Source organism: Acomys minous (assembly GCF_964271855.1).
Source record: "Acomys minous genome assembly, chromosome: 10".
Lineage (NCBI taxonomy): Eukaryota > Metazoa > Chordata > Mammalia > Rodentia > Muridae > Acomys > Acomys minous.
Genome location: NC_140491.1, coordinates 61,668,159 through 61,686,187, shown reverse-complemented (window position 1 = coordinate 61,686,187; position 18,029 = coordinate 61,668,159). Strand labels below are relative to the sequence as shown.

The 18,029-nt window shown below is 52.4% G+C and overlaps 1 protein-coding gene across 1 annotated transcript; it reads right to left on the bottom strand.

Moving 5' to 3' along the window:
* Positions 1–5,677: 5,677 nt before the first annotated feature.
* Positions 5,678–16,042, bottom strand: MYMK (myomaker, myoblast fusion factor). Its single transcript, XM_084798030.1, has 5 exons — positions 15,790–16,042; positions 11,166–11,280; positions 10,052–10,200; positions 6,324–6,440; positions 5,678–5,917 (listed from the first exon to the last, which is right to left on the bottom strand). Exons 1-5 carry the CDS (start codon positions 15,922–15,924, stop codon positions 5,768–5,770), a joined length of 666 nt encoding a protein of 221 aa, XP_084654156.1. The 5' UTR covers positions 15,925–16,042; the 3' UTR covers positions 5,678–5,767.
* Positions 16,043–18,029: the final 1,987 nt, after the last annotated feature.

Genomic DNA, 18,029 nt, shown 5'->3' with positions numbered 1-18,029 from the left:
ACCTGGAGACCAAGTGTTCAGTGGCTGAGCCAAAGGGGCCATCTGGCATGAAAGAAGCCTACGGTCACCACTGAAAAGCATCCTTAAAGGGCTATGGAGATGCCTGAGTCCAGACCCCCAAAAGTCCCTGTAACCTGGACATGGTCTGCTAGTCTGAAGCCCAGCATTCCCGCAGTGAGGCTCTAGGCGGGAGACACTGGCGAAACCCAGGAAGGTCACAGGCCAGAGAGCCTGATGGGCGGAGCAGCTACGACCAAAAGGCCCTCTGACCTCCAAATGACCTGCAGTGATGTACTTCCTTCAGCAAGGTTACACTCATGCACACTCAGATATTGCAATTTTGTAAAGCGTCACTAAAAATATTGTATTGGGACCGCAAAAATGGATCAGTTGGTAACAGTACTTGCCCTGTGAGCCTGATGGCCGAAGTTCAATCCCTCAAATCCCTCTGATCTCTATGTCCTGTGGCATTCATGTGCCTACTCTCCTCTCTCTCTCCCTCTCCCTCCCCCCCCCTCTCTCTCACTCATTCTGTCTGTCTGTCTGTCTGCCTGTCTGCCTGCCTGTCTCTCTCTCTCTCTCTCTCTCTCTCTCTCTCTCTCTCTCTCTCTCTCTCTCTCATTCTGTCTGTGTGCCTCTGTGTGTGTGTGTGTGTGTGTGTGTGTGTGTGTGTCTGTCTGTCTGTCTGTCTGTCTGTCTGTCTGTCTCTTTCTCACACACACACACAATTAAAAAGTTAAAAAATTCTAAAAATGGAAAAAAACACTGTACTGCAGTCCACTGAACTGTTTCCCAGCCCCTGTCTGTCTCATTTAATCTCGTGAAGATTTAAGTGTGTAAAGTTCTGTTCAAATGGGGAAACTGAGGCTCAGAGCACTATGATGTTTGCCTGAGGTTGTAAAGAGGGGCTGGACCCCAACCTGTCTGGATGGCTCTACATCCCATGCCCATCTGCCAGGCCCCTTCCTTCTGTCTAATTCTTTTAAATTTCCTGACACGGTTCCAAATCAGCCTGTTAACTTTCTCCAAGGGACAGCAGGCTGAGACCGAGGCTGCCATTCTATTTTTAAAGGTAAATAAACAGTTTTCAGAGGTAAGAAAGTAGGCTGGGGTCTGGTAAGGCCAGCTAAGATGTTGGGGTATGTGATGCCTGTGGTCCTGGGTCCCCATGCATGTGCCTAACCAGCTCACCAGGCAGCAGGATGGACACATATCACGTAGAGCTCACTCCGGCTTCCTTGGGCCACTCTGGCTCCTCGGCTGTCCCCCGCCCCTGTTCTTCTGGGCCTCTTCAGCCAAGACCCTGTGGTTGGCCTGCCCACAGAGACCCAGTGGCCAGCATGCAGCCCCTAACTACAATCCCAGCTCTTCAAGCAGTACAGACTGTGAAGCGGGTGGGGAGCTGTAAAGCCCTTTTAAAGGAGCAATAAAAGTTTTGGGTTTCAGATCTCTTCCTGAAGAAGAGAATAACAGAGACAGGAAATTTCAGTAGCAGACTGACAGAGGCAAGGCGGCAGCACACAGACTGCCTCAGACAAAAACACCTCTGCGTGCAGGTCCTGGCGGGCGCCCAGGCGCTCTCCTGCGCCCCAACTGCCTCTCCCCTGCTGGGGGAAGCCAGGCTGCTGCTACAATGGTCTGTTGTGTCTATCTTGCTGTAAATGTTTATACTATCCCTTTCCATTTGCCTTGCTGTCCAAGGTAGGGCACACTCTCCTTCTGAGTGGGGCCCCAAGTGGGTGTGCCAGGAGGGTATGTGTGCACACTTAGCAGCGGGACCAAGGCCAAGGTGCGTTTGCTCTGGACACTGAGGTGAGTGTGGTCATGGCCAGGCCCAGGACTGCTGCAATGGTTCTGTGCTCACTCATCTTCCCAGATTTAGAAGTGACGGGCTGGGAGGAGGGCCCCACCCTTCCAACCATATCCTGTCAGGGAAGCCCCAGCCAGATCTGGGAGTCCCAGACTCTCTGTTTCTGTCCTTTGTCTTAACTTGGGATTTCTTTAACCTGAAGTCTAGGGAACTTAGCAACAGGGCTTTGGGAGCGGGTGTGGGTGAGGGGCCTGGGAGCATAAGACACCAGGTTCAAGCTGAGCTGCCAAAGTACAACGTTTGATTTTGTATTGAAGTACGTCTCCTGTCAGTGTGCTGGAGATGGAGGAAGGCGCAGGGACCAAGGGCAGGTGCAGGGCCCAGGCATTGACTCAGGGAAGTCTACTCACCGAGAGCACAGGGCACAGGGCGTTCACTCCACACTCGCCTGAGCTGCCACGACAGCGCGTTCTTCCTACATGTCAAGTGTTTAAGGTGGACCCAGTGGTACAGCTCCCCAGATATAAGCTGGAATGTTCTGCCTTAAGCCACGTTCAGGGTCTGTCCCTTGCCTATGTTGACTCACCCCTGCTCTTTCTTTGTCAGAGGCAGCTTGACATCCCGCGCTGCTGTCTCCCATCCCCTCCATCCAAACGCCCCATCTTTGCATGTTTGTGTTTTGTGTCCATTTCGCCTCCAGTATCATTAAGACAGAGGGTCTCATATCGTGCCTTTGGCTGTGTGTGTGTGTGTGTGTGTGTGTGTGTGTGTGTGTGTGTGTGTGTGTGCTCCAATTCTCTATCATGCACCCTGGCATCTGCAGTCCTGCTCATGTCTACTTCAACCTGAAGTTGCCACTTACAGTCCTGACTCGGCTTACCAACCACCACTGTGCACATTGGTCACCTGCCCCAAGGGGGGACCCTATATTCATACAGCAGGTTTCCTCAGGCAGTATGCCTCTTTAACTCCTAGGAGTACCCAAATTGGCTTTTCTAAGCACTCTACAGATAGGGGTGCCAGGATGTATGTTTTTGGATGGCCTCACTCATGCAAGATGGGAGAGGAAGTTCCGTCCTGAGTCTTAAGCGGCTGGATGTCCTTGGAAGCCCTCTTTGGCTCCTCATGCCATGACTTCCAAATTCCAGGGCCATGTAGACCCTGAGCTGGACAGCACCAGGGTTCAGAGTCATTGGCATCTTACTAGTTTCAAAGTGTCAGTGGCCACTGGGGAGGATGGTGGCTCACCTCTTCCAGTCTTCCCCTCCTGATCACAGTTAGCATCCCAAGACATCAATGTAGACGTTGGAGGAGGCCCAGCTGGGGACACAGGGGAAGCTCTGGGTGCCGTTGCTAGGTCTTCAGCCACTGTCTTGTATTACCAGCATCCCTGGTCCTCAGTGATCTCATCTGTAAACTGGGCTCCCCCAAACAGCAGCCGCGGGAGCTGAGATGCTTGGGAGGGTAAGGCTACATCTGGAGCTCTAGAGGCTGGGCACAGACTGCAGCTGCAGCCGGGCTGAGAGCTGGGGTGCGCCTTCTAATCTTCTGTGACTTACAAACTCAGCCAGGTGCCCAGAAGGCTCTCATGAACCACCAGGGAGAGCCTGCAAGTGTGGCCCTTTGGCTGGGCCACCTGAGGCCCCTCCCTGCTCAAGGGCATCTTGCTCCCTCCAGTTTTCCAAGAGTAGCTGCAGAGCTGGAGGCAGGGTTGCTTGCTTGGAGGTGGGCTAAGGCAGAGAAGTGATGGGCTGGGCACACCCTGCAGACACCTGCTTCTGGATGGGCCCCAGGAGTCTCGCCTGCCTTAGGATGCCCAACTCTGACTCAGCAGTCTGTCTTCTGGAAGAAAGTGATGACCCAAAGGATAACTGGGCTCCAGGACACCTTGTGTCTTCTTGGTATGTGAGTTCATGTGTGTGTGTGACATGTGGGTGTGTGTTTACATATGCCTGGGTGATATGTGTCTGCATTGGACTGGAGGTCATATGAAGGCACAGCAGTAAGGTGAAAGAGGCCACCATAGCTCAGTGCCCTTGTTCCTACTCTGTTCCTTTTCTTCCCCCCTGAGGTTTGTTTGTTTGTTTGCTTTTTTTGTTTGTTTGCTTGTTTTGCTTTTAACTTTATTTCTTTAGATTTGTTTTTAATTTTTGTGTGTGGGTGTTTGTTTTCGAGTACGGATGCACGCCACATATGTGCCTGGTCCCTTGGAGGCTGGAAGACAGAACTGATCAGATCCTCTAGAACTGGAGTTTCAGATGATTGTGAGCCGTCAAGTGGGTGCTGAGAACTGAATCTGGATCCTCCGTAGGGCAGCAAGTGCTCTTAGCCACTGAGCCATCCCTCCAGCTCTCTGCTCCTCTTTTTAAGGAGTCGCAGAGCCCAGACTATGCGGTCTTGGCTTCCTTACCTGATAAGTCAGGCCTGGTCCCTTGGAGCCAGGTTTGGACACTCGAGGTGCCCCATGACATCATGGGCTGCTCTATCATTAACAATTTCTGAGGCCAGAGATGGGGTGAGGCTTATGGATAAGCTCTGTATACCACCGGGGCCTGGAGTGATGGGGGCATGGAAGGTAGAGATGCCTGAGAAACAGAGAGCTGTGGATGGTTCACATGGAGGTAGGCACCCAGAAGGTTTGGCTAAAGGGTCAGCTGGGGAGAGAGGACCACTCGAGCCACGTGTGGAGCTGGCTTCCTTCAGAGATACAGGAGGAGCCAGGTGCATTGGTGTAGGCCTCTAACACCAGAGGCAGGCAGCTCTCTGTGAGTTTGAGGCTAGTCTGGTCTACAAAATGAATCCCAGGGCAGCCAGGACTACACAGAGAAACCCTGTCTTGAAAAACCAAAAGGGAAAAAAAAAAGGCACAGGAGGTGATTGCCAGTTGCCTCCTGGGTGGGGACTGGATGTGGGTAGCTTCTCCCTTGAAGTGACACCATCTGGAAATGTAAATAAGTCCCAGACAGGTGTAGGTAACTTCCTGCTGACAGCTGGGCCTTGGGTCACTAGGAAAGGGGATATCTGAGGGTGTTAGAGAGATTTAGACTTGTGAGGTGATGTCTGAACACTGCTGTTGTGACTGCCATGCCCTAACCCTGAGGCTGTCACAGACGGGACTGCCCACACCATGGCTCAGTCCCAGCAAGGCCTGGCCCAAGGGTATTGCTTGCACCCACCTTTCCTTCAGGGCCGCAGAGTAAGCTTCAGGCCAGTGTAGAGTAAACTAAAGACCAGCCCAGGTATCCAGGCCAGCAGCAGACTCAGCTCCGTGCCTACCAGCACCTGGCCAGCGGCCAGCGGCTTACCCTGGACTCAGGCACTCCCCCAAGACCAGAACTGTGACACTCAGCATACACATTTGTTCTAGAACCCAGGATGTATGTAAGCTGTCCTGTAAGGCGAATGACTAGTTGCTGCTGATCAGGAGTCTACTGTGAATGATCTTGATCTAAAACCTGCTGAAGGGATGGGACCCAGGCAGAGGCATGCAAGCTTGGGTCTAGGCCAGAGCTGATCCCACTGGCTCCAGGCTTTCCTAAATGGGGTAGAAATGGCAATACCAGTTTCCTAGAGAAATCAGATAATCCTGGCACACAGGGCCTGTGAGCTAGATAACGCCTGTTGTGAGCGCTACTGGGTTAGGACTTGCGGCCAGTATCTGCTGTCGTAGTGCTCTGCCAGGGACACCTATGCTTATGAGGCCTTGGAAAAGAAAATTCTTTTTTTTTTCCTTAAATTTCTGAAACAGAGTGAAGAAACTGGTGAACACAGAGTTTGTGGGTCCCTAAGCAGCATTTAGCAGAGTGCAGCAGGCCTGCTGGACTCTTGTGGTGCAGAGGAGACCATTTCTCATAGATACACCACATGGGAACGCACAGAAATTATCTTGGGAGAGATGGCAGGGCTGCCAGACAGGAAGGCAGGGGCCTGGAACGGGGGGGGGGGGGGAGGCTGTGGTCAGACACAAGTGCAGCAGAGGGTAGAGAAGGTCAGCTTGGCGGGGGCCCCCGCATTCCCAGCCTTCTTGTTGACCTTGGGCAGCAGCAGGACGAAGGACATGGCCAGGGCGCAGTGGTAGAAGCTGTGAACATAGGTGTAGTCCCATTCCTGTGGGGGAGAGCGAGTTAGCCTGGCATCTGAACCCCTTCCCTAACCTAAGTCCCGCTAGCCACCTGGCACCTCTGCCAGCCATCCCACCCTGAGAATACGGCAGCAAGGTTCTCTGCCTTTCTTTGTTCCCTGCCCCGCAGGTGCTGGCCACCTGCCCCTGGTCCCTTCCAGAACATGCATTTTGGGTGCAGGCTTCCCAACCAAAGTCAGGGCCCTGGCTTGACTCCCTGTGACCCTCAGGTCCACACAGGCTGGGTTGCTGGTGCCCTGGGGATGGAGAGTACTGTCTTCCACAGACTAGAACTCATGACTAGGGGCTTCCCTGTAAAAACTGCCCGCCATCCTCCCTGTCGAGTCGAGCCATTTCTGGAGGGCTCGATCCACTCCCCCACAGGCCTGGTACCTCAAAGAAGAAGCGAAGCATCAGGGCCAGTGCCCCAAAGCAGAGACCGGGGCCTATCTGCTGGGTGTAGATGCTCTTGTCAGGATACAGACCCTTTTTCTCCTTCATCTTCTTCAGCTGCAGGGGCAAGGGGGCAACATCAAAGTTCTTGGGGGTGCAGCACGAGGAAGGATCCGTTCATGAGTTGTCTGGCACGATTCCATCTTTAGGTAGCAGAGCCCCACCTTCATTCCTCTATATACCTGAGAATCTCTGTCCGTTCTGCAGGGCCTGCCCCCCCCCTCCTTTGCCTGAGCGATAGTGCTGGGAATCTCTGGGCCAGTTTTCCCTGGGTCTTCCGCTTGCCTTTTACTGCTTCTTTGGGAAGTAGCAAGGCCACTGATGCACTCCCACCTCCCAGCCAGAGAGAATCCCCCATGGAGACTGTTTTTTTTTTCCCAAGACAGGGTCTCTCTGTGTAGCCTTGGCTGTCCTGGACTTGCTTTGTAGACCAGGCTGGCCTCGAACTCACACTAATCTACCTGCCTCTGCCTCCCGAGTGCTGGGATTAAAGGCGTGCGCCATCACCACCTGGCTCCCATAGAGACTGTTAACAGTGAAAGGATATCAGCTTATTTGGGACTTGTGAGCCCTGCATTCCTCTCCAGGTGGTTTGTGTGGTGGTCTTTGGGACTTCAGGGGCAAATAGGATTTATCTCTACCAGCTATGGCATCCTCTTCCGTTAACCCTGACTTCTCAGCCACCACCACCCCCAACCACCTACCCAGTGCCTTCCATAAGGGTCTGGTGTGTGTTCCAGGTTGATAAAATGGGGGTTCTTACATGGAAGCAATGGAGTGCCCTGTGGTTCCTCACTGGAATGCAGACTCTTGGGGCCCAAAGTCATTTTAGACTCAAGATTGTTCAGGTTTCAGTGGTGTAGACCATGATACGTACCACTGTTGGGTGCACACTGTATTCATTACCACATGAATGATAGTCTCACAAAGACCTTTAATGGCCTCGTGCTGGTCAGAGCAGGCTTCGCCACCACACGTGTATTCTAAGACTCGCCATTGCTTTAGGAGTGGAGGTCTCAGTGAGAGGTGTCAGTGCTGTGGTACAGCCAACAAGTGCAGGTGCCAGCATCTGTCAGTCATCTCACTACTGTAGCAGTCTGACCCCAGCGAGGCTTTGTCTTGCCCTGGGAACCCCTATTTTCCATTTCACTCAGCTTCTTCTCCACAGATAGTATTTTTGTATGTCTTTCCCTAAAGGGTGAGACATGGGAAGCAGCTGCACCCCCATTCTAAGAAGTAAGTCCAAACTACCTGTGTATCTAGTGGTCTAGGAGGTGGGATCTGTGCCCCAGATGTGGGTGGCTGCAGCCTCTCTCTCACACTCATTCTCATCAGAGACCTGGGAAGCCTGGCATTTGGTGGGGGGACACTAGCTCATGTATGCTATCCTGCCTAATTAAAGTCCAGTCAGAACAGGCGTGCTGGACTTCAATCCCAGCACTCAGGAGGTAGAGGCAGGCAGATCTCTGTGAGTTGGAGGCCAGCCAGAGATATAAAGTGAGACCCTGTCTTTAAAAAAAAATCCAGTCAGATCTAGATCCAGCAAAGAGCAGTGGAGGAGTCATGATGGGCAGGACAAGGAGGGGACATGATGGGCAGGACAAGGAGAGGCCATGATGGGCAGGACAAGGAGGGGACATGATGGGCAGGACAAGGAGGGGCCATGATGGGCAGGACAAGGAGAGGCCATGATGGGCAGGACAAGGAGGGGCCATGATGGGCAGGACAAGGAGGGGCCATGATGGGCAGGACAAGGAGGGGACATGATGGGCAGGACAAGGAGGGGACATGATGGGCAGGACAAGGAGGGGACATGATGGGTAGGACAAGGAGGGGACATGATGGGTAGGACAAGGAGGGGACATGATGGGTAGGACAAGGAGGGGCCATGATGGGTAGGACAAGGAGGGGCCATGATGGGTAGGACAAGGAGGGGACATGATGGGTAGGACAAGGAGGGGACATGATGGGCAGGACAAGGAGGGGACATGATGGGTAGGACAAGGAGGGGACATGATGGGTAGGACAAGGAGGGGACATGATGGGTAGGACAAGGAGGGGACATGATGGGCAGGACAAGGAGGGGACATGATGGGTAGGACAAGGAGGGGCCATGATGGGTAGGACAAGGAGGGGACATGATGGGTAGGACAAGGAGGGGCCATGATGGGCAGGACAAGGAGGGGCCATGATGGGCAGGACAAGGAGGGGCCATGATGGGCAGGACAAGGAGGGGACATGATGGGCAGGACAAGGAGGGGACATGATGGGCAGGACAAGGAGGGGACATGATGGGCAGGACAAGGAGGGGCCATGATGGGCAGGACAAGGAGGGGACATGATGGGCAGGACAAGGAGGGGCCATGATGGGCAGGACAAGGAGGGGACATGATGGGCAGGACAAGGAGGGGACATGATGGGCAGGACAAGGAGGGGACATGATGGGTAGGACAAGGAGGGGACATGATGGGCAGGACAAGGAGGGGACATGATGGGCAGGACAAGGAGGCATTTATCAGAGGAAGCCTTTGTGTTTATGCATTCCAGCTGGTTAATTAACCATGCTGAACCCCAATACCCCTGCCGCAAGGGGCTCTGGCCTCCAGAGTCAGCTAGAGCCAGCCTCAGCTGTTCATCTCCCCTGAAATAAGTGCAGCTGCACTGTCTACTGTGACTCCAGGTTGGCTGCTGACCTCTGCACACTTCAGTTTCATCCATGTCTTATAGTCAGAACAAGTCTGGGTTCCTCGGAGCCCACCGAAGTATAGCATGTCATGGAAGCTTCCTGCCTGGCTTTATCTGTGCCCCACTTTGCTGCATATGGACCAGAGCCCCCTACTCACCACCACCACCCCTCCCTCCAAAGCACTGCCTGGCCTGAGCTGCACTGCTGCTGCTCTACTTTGCTGAACCCCAAGACCCCAAGTGGTGTTGTATGCATAAGGCAGCTTTTGTCTGAAGCCTGCTGGCCTTCCAGGACTGTGATTTGGGCTTAACTGCTCTGGGTGGTCCTGGGAGCCTTGTTCATGTTGCCTAGCTTAGGTGGGCTCTGGGCCTTGCAGGCAGGAGGAGCTAGGGACTGTAGAGGGATTAGGAGCCTATACAGCAGAGTAGGTGCTAAGCACCAGGGCCCCCTCCAGGAGCAGTCCTATTGAAAACCTTGCTTCACTCCCAACCTTCCTTCCAAGCTCGCTTCCTTCAGGCAGGCTCTCCAGCTTAGCTTAGCCGCTCTCCAAACTGGCATTGTACGTTTAAGCAGCTATTGCCTCTCAGGACGATAATGCTGATAAGAGTGAAAATGATGCTGATGGAAGGAATGACAGTGGTGGTCATGATGCTGGACGGTCTCCACATCTCTGGGTACACTAAAACCACATCTGTGCCTGTGCTTAGAAGCATTCCATAGGGGTATTTGGACAGATGGCAGAGGTCAAGAGAAAAGGAGTTTGGGCTTTACCCAGGACCAGTAATTGCCAATGAGCCAGTAGGACACAGAGCTTAAGCACGGGTCATTGTTTTTAGGGCTTCCAGGGGTTTGGCCAATTCTTATGTTAGTTCACCTGCATATAAGAACAGGAGGTCTAGGACGCACTGTAGGAGGATCACAAGGTCAGGGGAGAACTGCAGCTTCCCTGGGCCCTGTCAGCTGAGATGCACACAGTACTCACCCACTTTACAGCAATGATGAGGATGGCTGTGCCTATGGGGCCGGAGTACACCCCATAGCCCCAGCGGTCATGGAAAGTCCGCACGGCGATGGTAAGGACACCAAACATCGTAAAGGTTGACCTCTGGGGTTCATCGAAGTCGGCCAGTGCTGGGGAGAGGCACAGGAATGGTGAGCAGCTTCTCTCCCCTTTGCTGTACCGCCACCCTTGGGAACCCATTGGGATGTCCTCTCATCAGGACCTCAAGGCCCAGCTTGGCCTCCGCAAGGTCTGGATCTTGGTTATTTGGAGGAAACTGGAGGGGGCGGGGAAGGGGAGAATGCTGCTTCTCTGGAACAGGGTGGCTGAAATTAAATGGTAGGTTGAGCGCCCAGTATTTCCTGGGAGTCCTGGGACAAAAGTGTTAAGACTAGTGATGGGCATGGTGCATAGGGCTGAGCCTCAGGAGGGACCCCCAGATAACATGGACCAGCTGACAGCATCCCTGAGAAACAAGGCTGAGTTTGTTTGGTTTTTCCTTTTCCTTTTCCTTTCCTTTTCTTTCCTTTCCTTTCCTTTCCTTTCTTTTCCTTTCCTTTCCTTTCCTGTCCTTTCCTTTCCTTCCCTTTCCTTTCCTTCCCCCCTCCCTTTCTTTCATTTGTCCTTCCTGATTTCTTCTTTCCTCCATTCCTTCCTTCCTTTCTTCCTTCTTTCTTTCTCTTTCAAAATTTTTGCAGTGCCAGACCCGGACCCAAGGGCCTATTGCTCACCAGGCAAGTGTTCTATCACTGAGCTGTACCCCAGGTCCAGGTGAGGATTTTGAACAGTCTACCTTCCTAAAAACCCAGAGCTGAGACGACCCACGAAAGCAAATGATTCCATGATCCTGGAGGCTCTGGGAGGATAAATCCCAGATCTGAGGGCAGCCGTGGTCTCCTTTGTGTGCCTTTGCCTTTTAAATCTCATAAGTGCTTATTGCAGGAGTCACTTAGAGCTGGTAAGAGTGCAGGCGTCTGAGAAATGAGCAGGTTACTTTTAGTAGCTTAAGCTCTGCAAAGCAGACAGAAGGGAGAGGATCTCAGAGATGGGCCGGGTGCTGGCTGGCCCCCACCCACTGGCGGAGATGGCCACTTACCCATCAGTGAGACCCACATGCTCAGGGCTGTCCCATAGATGCTGAAGTACTCCAGGATGTCACGGCGCAAGAAGCACAGCAGAGATAGCCCAGGCCCATCGCAGGCATGGGAGAACTGCAGGGAAACCATGTGAGGTCAGCATCAGTGCAGCCCAGAGGTGGCTGAGAACTGGTCCCAAGCCTCAGGCCCCTCACTAGCTGTGAGACCCTAATGGCTTGGTGCCTCAGCCTCCCCGTATTATCAGGGCACACGATTGGATACTCCCCTTGCTAGGGCTTGTGGAGATTAATCAGGTGAGTTGATCAGGCCTGGGAGTCCAAAAGGCTTTGTAAATATCACTTTCAGAGTCTCTTACCTAAGGCTGGTAGTCACTCAGATAAGCCTGCCTGGGAGAGAATCCTAAAATACCACTTACACCTTTTGGCTCAGGGCTGACTGGAAGTGCACACACGTTCCCTTGTCAGTCTTTACATATGAGCCATCCTGGACCCCTGTCTCTTCAAAAAAGAGGAAGGCTTTAGACTCCCCCAAGCAAGCACTGATCCGGACACCCTCTCTCCTCTTTCTCCCCCAACCCATACTCTGGCAGGCATGCTCTTGACTTGTAGTTGAACAGATTTACTTTTAAGCAAAAGGTTCTATAAGAAGTATTTCCAAGCAGTCAACTTATTTCTTGCAGAAAACAACTCACTCTCCCTTCGCTTCACATTTCATCATTTTAAGTAATATTTAATTACATGACATAATTATTTTGACAAGTGCGACTGGCACAAACAAGCCTGGGAGCCAGCACAATCGTCTCTTGGTGAGCCCAACTCAGCAGGAGGGATCAGGCAAGTTGGAAAACAGCCTTGTCTGGAGGCAGCGGGGCACCATGGGGGGGCGGGGGGAGTGTTGCTGGGGACCCTGGATGATAAATGTGACAGTCAAGCACATAGGGCCGATTTAGAAGCTGGGAGACCTCCTGCTGATCACAGTCTGTCAATCAATAGAGAGCATCTGGAGGAAGGGAGGAGGTGGTCCAGCCTCTGCATTGGGTCAGCCCCACTCAGCCCTTTGATGTTGCCTTGAGCTTTGGATACTGTATCTTTTAAAAAGGGGCATCTGTGCAGAGGAGGTTAGCCAATCAGGTACAAGCTCTAAGTGTTGAGCTCAGGGGAAGGCCAGATCAAGGCACTCAGGAGGAGAAAGAAGCAGACTCAGCTCTGGGCGGGGATTCTGCTCTTCTGGTGCCTCACGGAACCACATCACTCAATCTCACCTGAGCCCACCATTTCTAGTATCTGTGCCTCCTTTTGTTGTATAAGGCCCCATGAATAAATACAACTTTTTTACCGTCAGATTCTGGGAAACATCCACGCCTTCCCCCGTGAGGAGCAGAAGAGCCTCACTAGGATGGATGTGTCTATGTGTGAGGCCCAGAGGAGCAGGCTTTACAGCAGGGGGTCTAACTGTCCTCTTCAGGTACTCCTCTTTTGAGACCTGTACAGCTGTGAGCTTCCCTGGGGCACCCCTGCCTGAGGAGGCAGGGTCAAGGCACTGATGAGCACCCTCCCTCCTCAGAGACAGGTGGATCTGGCCCAGCTGGGGCTGGGCTAGGACATAACTGGGTGTGACAGGAGCTCCAATTCTGCTGTCAGCCCAGAAGATCTGCAGAGGGGCCTAGGCTAGAGGCTGTCCTCCTCACGGGGCTTACAAGGGGACCCTATTGACAGCCTCGTAGCATAGTGCACCCCCCCCCCCCCACACACTGCAGGAATGATTTTTCTGGGAAATGCTGTTTAAAGTTTGCCTTTACTAATCAAACTTTTACCCAACCTGAAACAAAGTTAATATGTGCTTTTAGATCATTTAGAACAATGGGCTCACCCTGGTCAGAAGAAGCTCACCTCCGAGGAACACATTTCAATCAATCCGATTATGCTTTGAACTTCTAGTATAACCGAGTCCTACAGGCTCAGATGAGTGTGTGAGCTTTGAGGACTATGTACTCTCTACTTCCCCCACTGTGACTCTTTCATGGCTCTGACTCAGGACAGTATATGCTTGTGTGAGCCGTGATGATCATGCCTTAGAATCAGTAACGCACTGGACACATGTTGAAAGCCACGTGGTGAGTGCAGACTGATAACACCTGATTGTGGATTTGTGTGCCACTCAGTCAACAGGGCTAGAGAAACAGCTGTCTGCCTGTGAGACTTCCGACAAACATCAAGACTCAGCTCCCTCGTTCTTTTTCCCCTGTTTGTTGTGCTGTTCAGCATATAGACAGGCTGTCACTGTTCAAGACTCTCGGATTTGATGACTATCAGATTCGAACAAGGGAGCAGAACTCTTTGGAGTAAATCAGGCCTGCTCCTGGGTGGCCGACCCCAAGAGCCATTCCTCATCTATTCAGCACCACCACACTACGCAACATGGTCCTAGAGGAGCCATGTGGAAGACAGAACGCTGTGAGGGACAGACGGCGGCTTTGAGGCCAGAGGACATTTGTCATGAGAGACAGCTGGCCCTGTCACTCTGGGTGGGGTGGGGCAGGATGGGCCTCCACGGTCAGTGCAGAGGGAGCTGTGTAGGCCAGCCCAGACCTAGGAAGGCAGGCAGAGGTAACCTGACTGGGGCCTGAGGTTTGCTGGATTATATCTAACAGGAGTCTTGAAGGCAAGCCCCTGGCTTCTGTCCTTGACCCTTGAGTCTCATATTGGCTCTCACCTTGGCCAGGTGCCATGAAGAACAAACATGGGACAAAGTGCTGTGAGTAGACCAGGAGCTCATAGTAGAGTCCATGGTGACATTGGTGGCCCAGCCTTTCTGAGACTTCAGTCTTCTCTTCCAGCAAATACATATTATCCTAGCTCGTGGGTGATGCTGAGTCCAACCTCACCTTGGCTGCTGCCTTGTGGCTTGTCATTGGTCTAATGTTCTCTCCTCCTAAAGCGAACTCTAGAGTTTCCAGGTCCTTTGAGAAATCCCTTGTTATCCACAGGACCACCATAACCAAGAGGCGGACACATGCCAACGCCTCCTACTGTTCTTAGCTTCTCCCACCACTAGGAAGTCATGCCAGCTGACTCAGGATAGGAAGTGATACGTGAGCACACGTGTGTGAGCTTGTGGCCTCTCTCACTGAGAACCAGCATACTCCTTGCTCTTGCCTACTGAGACCTGCGGCAGGAAGGGCAGGCCTAGGGGCAGGATACTATTTTCCAAAGGCTTGGCTCAGCTCTAAGGAGGAGACTAGCAGGCTGCTTGCTGACCCTGGACATGTGTCCTACCAATGTGTGGGTCACACACCATGCAGACTAGTGAGGTATAAGGTGTTATGAGAGAGAAAGAAAGGTTATAGAAGAGTGAAAGAGATGGTGTGACCTCCCCCCTGGTTAGAGGGCAGCAGTGGGAGCAGTGGGGGAGGCACTCAGAAGGACTTAGGAGCACAGTGAGAGGAGGACTTTAAGACAGAGGACAAGTGGGTAAATGAATGGACAAGGAGAAACGCTTAGTAGGTGATGACAGACAGATGATGGATAGATGATGGATAGATACATAGAACAAGACAAATGTAAATGAATAGATGATAGATAAATATATAATTCGATAGATGATGCTTTAGATAAGACAGACAGAGCAAGTTAGATGGATGGGTAGATCGAGCCAAAGAGACACATAGGGTCAAGAGAAGAAACCAGAGAAGGGTAGACCAGTGGGAAGAGGAGGCTGAACTCCATGAAGGTGTAGTTCTAGAAAGAGCTGGATGTGTGAGGAAAGAAGGAAGAGGCAGCAGAGGTAGGGAGAACGCTGGACACAGAACCAGTGAGCGAAGGAGAGAGAGAGAGAGAGAGAGAGAGAGAGAGAGAGAGAGAGAGAGATGAGGAGAAGTAGAGGCCCAGATACAAGGCTTCAGCAAAGCTGGCCCAGCACCAGACATGCCCCTGAGAGACAGAGGACTCACTCACCCCAGGACTATTGCCTGGGAACAGAGCTGGGAGGGAACTAAGAGGCAGCCAGTCAGCCACATAACAGGAAAGAAAGAAGGACTCAGAGAGAGAGAGAGAGAGAGAGAGAGACAGACAGACAGACAGACAGACAGACAGACAGACAGACACAGACAGAGACAGAGACAGAGACAGAGACAGAGACAGGGACAGAGAGACAGAGAGAGTTCCAAGTTCTGGAGGCAGATCCACCTAGGCCCTCTACCTTCTCTGACCCTAGTGTGTCCATTCCTGGGCTTGCTCACTCACCCCTTGCCCTCCCCAGATCAGCAACTCATGAAACAAAGTTGGTAGAAAGGAGGGTGTGGAGAGAACCAAGCTTGTCCTTAACTGACACAGGCCTATCTATCATGGGCTTGGCTTTAGTCACATGTGTCAGCCGCCGCCCCCCACCTCAAATTCCTGCCATTGATGGAGAAACTGAGGTCCATGGAAGAAGATAGACCCCAGGGGCTCTCTCTTTTCAACCAACAGAAAATCCCTCCCCTCATGTCCCCTTCACCCCCCACTCCCATCCCCCCATCCCCCACCCCCAACCTGGCCTCTTTCTCTTCCAAATCCCGGAAGATGGTGGTGGCTCTCCCCATGAGGTCTTCCTCCTAGTGTCGTCCCCCCCCCCCCCCGCACTTACCGCCACAAAGAACATGGTGAAGAGATAGACCATGGCCTCCATGTAAAAACGCCTCTTGGCAGCAATGCTCACTGTGGGGAGGAAGGCCAGGCTGCTGAGGGTAGGCAGGAGCAGTTTGGCTACAACCGTCCCCATGGGCACTGGCTGGGGAGAAGGTGCTGAAGGCCTCCCTGGTCTCCAGGGCAAGAAGAAAAACAGCCCACTTCTTCACTTCTTCGGCAGCCCTGAGCGCAGCTGTGGCAGCGCCCACAAGGAGGGCTTAAGTGCTCTGAGCCAGCATGTGTCCAGTGACACATGGAGAAGGTCCAACAGCTGATGTACCATGTGGTATGGACTTGCCTCTCCTCTCTTCTCTTCTCTTCTCTCTCTCTCTCTCTCTCTCTCTCTCTCTCTCTCTCCTACCCCCAAAGGAAGCTGTGTTTCTTCTTTTGGAGGTGGTACTCTTGGGGACAAGTTCCTATGGATGCAATGTCCCCATCTTCTGGTTATTTTCCTTCCTTCCTTCCTTCCTTCTTTCTTTCTTTTTTTTTTTTGAGACAAGGTCTCTCTGTGTTAGCCTTGGCTGTCCTGGACTCACTTTGTAGATCAGGCTGGCCTCGAACTCACAGCGATCCGCCTGCCTCTGCCTCCTGAGTGCTGGGATTACAGGCATGTGCCACCACACCCAGGTTCTGGTTATTTTCTATCAGGGTTTTTGTCCCAGGATGACCATGTCAAGGGTGCTGCTATTTGGGTGGTACATCAGAGGAGTGCAGGAGGTGAGAAAAGGTAAAGTTTAGCTAATTCTCGACACTCAAAGAACGTTTTAATAGCCCACGGGCCCTTTTTACTCACCTGATTACCCACAGCTGTCTCTCTGACTGGTTACACACTTTCTTGTCTTAACTCACAGCTTTCTCTGCTTGGTTACACTGTTTCTTGTCTTAAATCAGCAGACAGGCCCCTCTCCGTTCTAAAGCGGTTGTCTGGCCTTTAAGCTCTCATTCCCTCTTTGAACAACAGCTCTTTGGCCGGACTTCAGGAAATCACCTTCTCCTGTTGCAAAAATGTCTTAGGGGAAGTGTCTGGCAGGGACCCCTCAGCCCCCAGCCAAGGAACAATGAGTGTGTGGTCTGAACGCCTCAGGCCAATTCTTTCTCAGGTTCATTTGGAACCAGTTTCTAGTGCCCTCTGTCATTGCACACAGGGTTTGAACCCGTAGCCAGAAGGGTGCTGCAGGTGTATACACCTGTGCAATAGGGTTCTGCAGGTGTATGCACCTGTGCAAGAGGGTGCTGCAGGTGCATACACATGTGCAATAGGGTGCTGTACATGTATACACCTGTGCAATAGGGTTCTGCAGGTGTATGCACCTGTGCAATAGGGTTCTGCAGGTGTATACACCTGTGCAATAGGGTTCTGCAGGTGTATATACCTGTGGAATAGGGTTCTGCAGGTGCATATACCTGTGCAATAGGGTTCTGCAGGTGCATACACATGTGCAATAGGGTGCTGTACATGTATACACCTGTGCAATAGGGTTCTGCAGGTGTATACACCTGTGCAATAGGGTTCTGCAGGTGCATATACCTGTGCAATAGGGTTCTGCAGGTGCATACACATGTGCAATAGGGTGCTGTACATGTATACACCTGTGCAATAGGGTTCTGCAGGTGTATACACCTGTGCAATAGGGTGCTGTACATGTATACACCTGTGCAATAGGGTTCTGTAGGGGTATGCACCTGTGCAATAGGGTTCTGCAAGTGTATACACCTGTGCAATAGGGTTCTGCAGGTGTATACACCTGTGCAATAGGGTGCTGCAGGTGCATACACATGTGCGGAGCTCAGCGTTCACTCCCAGTGTCTGGCATGGGACATCCTGTTAACGCCCTTTCTGGTAAGCTGTTCCCTGCTCACCAACAGAGGCAGCCAGAGTTACTGATTTCTGCCTGGGTCTGACTTCTTTAGAACTTAATAGTAGATCACGCAGCGCGTACTCTTCTGGGTCTGGCTCCTCTTGTTTCACCTGCACAATGACCCTGAGACCCACCCTGTGGGGGTCTCACAGACCTGTGACCCTGTCACACTCGTGTTATGTCCAATTTCTTTGGTGGCAGGGTGGGCCTGAGGCTGGCCCCTACTTCCCTCCCTGTGGTACCTAGACCCTGGGGTGTAGCAGGCTCAAGGACTAATACGCCCTTAGGTGGCCTCCTCTAGGAGAGGTTGTGGGCTTCCCTACTCTGTGAGGCCTGGCTT

What these genes read in the sequence shown, in the direction of transcription:
- MYMK (XM_084798030.1), bottom strand. Translation starts at nt 15,924, where the DNA reads ATGGGGACGGTTGTAGCCAAACTGCTCCTGCCTACCCTCAGCAGCCTG. An exon ending in CATGTGGGTCTCACTGATGG is followed by an intron (nt 10,201 to 11,165) that starts GTAAGTGGCCAT and finishes GCCTCTCCCCAG; the next exon opens with CACTGGCCGACTTCGATGAA. An exon ending in TGCTTCGCTTCTTCTTTGAG is followed by an intron (nt 5,918 to 6,323) that starts GTACCAGGCCTG and finishes TCTCCCCCACAG; the next exon opens with GAATGGGACTACACCTATGT.